The 3,832-nt window shown below is 41.6% G+C and overlaps 1 protein-coding gene across 1 annotated transcript in view; it reads right to left on the bottom strand.

Moving 5' to 3' along the window:
- KIF21A (kinesin family member 21A) overlaps positions 1-3,832 on the bottom strand; it is a 77,048-nt gene that overhangs the window by 68,736 nt on the left and 4,480 nt on the right. Inside the window, exon 4 of the mRNA XM_009324374.1 lies at positions 2,228-2,277. Coding sequence (XP_009322649.1) covers positions 2,228-2,277 — 50 coding nt within the window. The remainder of the gene's footprint in view (positions 1-2,227; positions 2,278-3,832) is intronic.

The raw sequence follows: 3,832 nt of genomic DNA, 5'->3' as shown, positions 1-3,832 counted from the left end.
ACTGTTATGGTAAACTACAGGTAAAATCCAGGTCATTTGTCTTCTGCTTTTCTTTTCAAGTGCCAGCTAGGCAGTTGTCTGTGAGCAAGCCATAAACATACTGTACTATCAGTAGCCCTTGACGGCCTTCAGGGTGGAATCCATTTGTTTCAGGTGCCTACTACAACGGCAGAAAAAACCCAAGTCTTCAAAAAGTACTTTAATGATTGAATGAATAATGGAATAAAAGCCATTTTTATAAACAAAAGCAAACAACATGTAAGACAAATTCAGGGTACCTTTGTAACAGTGCCACTTCTGCAGAAAGACTAACTCAGTTTCTGGATGCCTTTATCATTAGTATTCAGTGGTATCAGTTAATGGTACAATTTCATATTAGTGATATCAGTCATTGGTATGATACATACTGGTATTAAGATTTAAAAAGGACATGCAATTACAGATATGCAAGTTACAGTGATTACACAAGACACTGCTCAGCAGCCAAGCTGTGGCAATTGGCCACTCAGCACATTGCCAAGTCTTTCCCCCCGCCATGGGTCAGCTCCCATCCTGTGAACCTGCTTCGCCTATGAGAGGCGCAGGCACATGCCAGTCACCCAGCCAGGGCAACGAGCACTAGCTTGCTGCGACTGTAACTCAATCGCTCCTACATAAGATTTGGGCACCACTCCCATCAATGTTTCTCTAAAGTTGCCATGGTTGCCATGGTCTAGACTGAGCTCAGCATTGCCAGCAGGTGTTGTGTGTACCCAGAGCCCACAGAAACTAGGCACAGTCCAGGTGTTACTCAGCCTAAACTTACACCAGCTCCCTGTGCAAGCACAAGCGAGGCAGATGGTTTTTGCCTGTGTACCAATGCTTGCCTTTAGACAGCAGGAAACTTTCAGGCACATCAAGTAGGTATCTTGATGCGAGTTTGGCAATACTAGAGACTAAAACTTCACATATAGGGCTTGGACATAAAAATGTATTAAGGACCGTGGCAGAAACTAAAGCGGGATCTATATGGTCCAGATTTTACTCCAAAGTCCTATTAAGATACTGATAAAAAGGTATCAGCATCCCTTCGATCCCCATGTAGCCATTAAACATGACCATTAAGTCCTTAGCTTAAAACATCCAGCAATATCAGCCACTAAATTACCAAATGAGGACTGAGATATTACATTTTCAATAGCTAACTTATTTTACTGTAAACAAAAAAAATCCCTATTCAAAAATACACATGCAGAACTTTGTTTCACTGCTGCAGACTGTCACTTCCAGTTTGCACATAATGAGAAGACAGCAAATGGAAAACTGGAATTAAATTAAGTTGAGGAAAAATACCACTGCTGTAACTACATTTGCCCAGTTCTCCCCCTCTACACTCAACCTCTACCTCTTCAGGGGTTTTTTTGTATTATTATTTTTAAACACAAATTTAATTTCATAAAACAATTACCCTTTTCAGCAGCTTGCGTCTGATCAGCTCATCTACTCCTTAACTGTTCATGCTGGGGATTACATTCACAGTGCCAGGCTGAGGCGGTTTTGCAGGCTGCTGCTTTCACTTGGTTCCTGACACACCGTAAAATAGCTGCATCTCTAGGCAGCCGCTACGGCTAGCCAGAAAACAGTTTAGCAGTATGATTTCAGATTAATTCTTGTGCAATTCTGTAACAGCCTAGCAGGCTGTGCAATGCAGATGACATCCTCACACTGACAGGCACAGTCCTGTGCTTTTGCCAAGAAAAGAAAACACGGGGAGGGGAAAGGCCCAAGCCTGCCCTCACACAGACCTCCTACTGCCCCGCATGCTCCCTTCCCCATCCCCGCCACCCAGAGAAGGGCTAAAAGACCCTCCAGTAGATCTAGTAGACCTCCAAACATCTTTCCTTAAAACATGAATGAATGCATTCATCCAAGCCTCCTTGCGACTTCTCCTAGACTAATTTACTCTCCAGTGAGCGAAGAAATCCAGCTTTTGAGAACAATTTGACTTTTGAGAGAGAGAAGGGGGGACTGTGCTGCAGGATTTGTACAGGCCTTGATTATTTCTAGTTCAAGAGAAGGTCAGCTGCAACGGAAAAGCAGCACTACCATAAGCTTCCACGTGCCTGCCAAGCACAGAACTGGAACGCCTCCAAATCCAAGTGCAATTTGATTAGAACTAAACTGATATTGGAAATCACATTTCTAAGGCAAACAGATTTTTTTAAAATTGTTCTACTGTGCTACTTGCCTTGTTTTTTGTGAACATTTAGTGTTATATGTCTCACCACTCTCAGAAAGCTAGAAAAGAAATAACAACACAGTATCTTAGAGAAAATGAGATCTAAGCAAATGCAGCAAAGTTTAATTTGTTAAGACCTGAAGTATTTATGGTTTGTTACCAATAAATGAAACAAGGAGTTAGGCCTTCCTAAAACTAAAGTTCAAAATTAATTTCATACCACAGAGGAATGCAGGCACATCTGTATCATGCAATAAAGTCACAGACTAGAGACCTTGGTTCCAGCAATCATGGGTCAAACATACTCCAGTGCTGAAAGGGACTACAGACACCTGATCTCCATGTAGCTAACTAGCCTGGAAAGGCTGCCTCTCCTCATCAGGGAGCATGAACAAGTAATTTTAGAGAGTAAGAAGCTTAAGTATCTCTGCTGTTACAGCACAGTGGAACACAGTGCTCAGCTGTACTACTAGCGTGGTCAGCATTAGCTCAAGGTCTGGACACCATGCTGTACGAAATATGTGGATACACCCTGAAATATTCAAGTCACTCACAGGCTACTCCTCCTGTAAGGATTAACCCTGAAAGTATAACCCCATGGAATCTTTTTCACCTTTTAAAAAAGGAGCAAAAAGGAACTCCAGAAGGTGCTAGCTCATTTCAGTTTTTATTTTGAGCGGTAGCTTTTAGTCTTTTTGAAAACCCTATGTACACTTTCAGCTTGCTAGTCTGCTTACACTGCACTTCTGGACATCAGTCAGTAGAACAGAAGAGACATTCCAAATACCTGGTTCAGGCATGAAGGGCAGGTCCCTTCCCTATGTGGTCTGGGAAACCTAACATCTCCAAAAGGCCTGTCAGAAATCAAAGAAATGCCTTCAGAGCCAACACAGGAAATGCAGGAACAAGGGAAATATGTAACTCAAAGATTAACCAAAAGGAAGCTGAGCCATCTCTGGCTCTAGGTTTGGATTACGGCTCCATGTCACCAAAACTGTAGTTTCCCAGAGGGTTCAATCAGCTAGAAGCCTGCAATTTGATGGCTGGGCTCTGGATATATTTATGTACTAAGCCAAATATCCAAAAACCAAATAAAGGACAGAAAGACTGCCTTAAACTGCATGTTAAATTTGTCTCTCTCACATGAATGCACTTGCTTCTTGTAAGTTTAAGGTTTCTATTGAAAAATATATTTTAGCTTTTGTGACTGATAAGCTCATGCATAGAAGTATGAAACACCATCTTTATTTCATTGGTGGTGTTTCACATGAAATCACTAGCACTGACAATACTGAAGACTAGTAAAGATTACTATTATGAAAAATTTATGGTAATAGCACCTGACGGTCACACTGCTTAAAGCACATAGAGGTCACAAATTCAAAAGGAAAGAGGAAAGCAAGGTCTTTTGGTGTGTCCCCAGACCAGTGTCCACAACTACTGCACTCAGGGGTACAAAGAGGTCAGTTAGGCAACCAAGCGTATCTTTCTGTGGATAAGGATTCATGAAGAAAATAATTCTATATACAAAAGAAAGAGCATGGCACCCTGTATTTCTTTTGCAAATTATGGGGTTTTTTTCCTCCAAAATTTAGCTTTAACACCTAAGTTAGC

This window comes from Pygoscelis adeliae, unplaced genomic scaffold, assembly GCF_000699105.1.
Source record: "Pygoscelis adeliae isolate BGI_AS28 unplaced genomic scaffold, ASM69910v1 Scaffold315, whole genome shotgun sequence".
Lineage (NCBI taxonomy): Eukaryota > Metazoa > Chordata > Aves > Sphenisciformes > Spheniscidae > Pygoscelis > Pygoscelis adeliae.
This window is presented reverse-complemented; position numbering and strand designations above follow the sequence as displayed.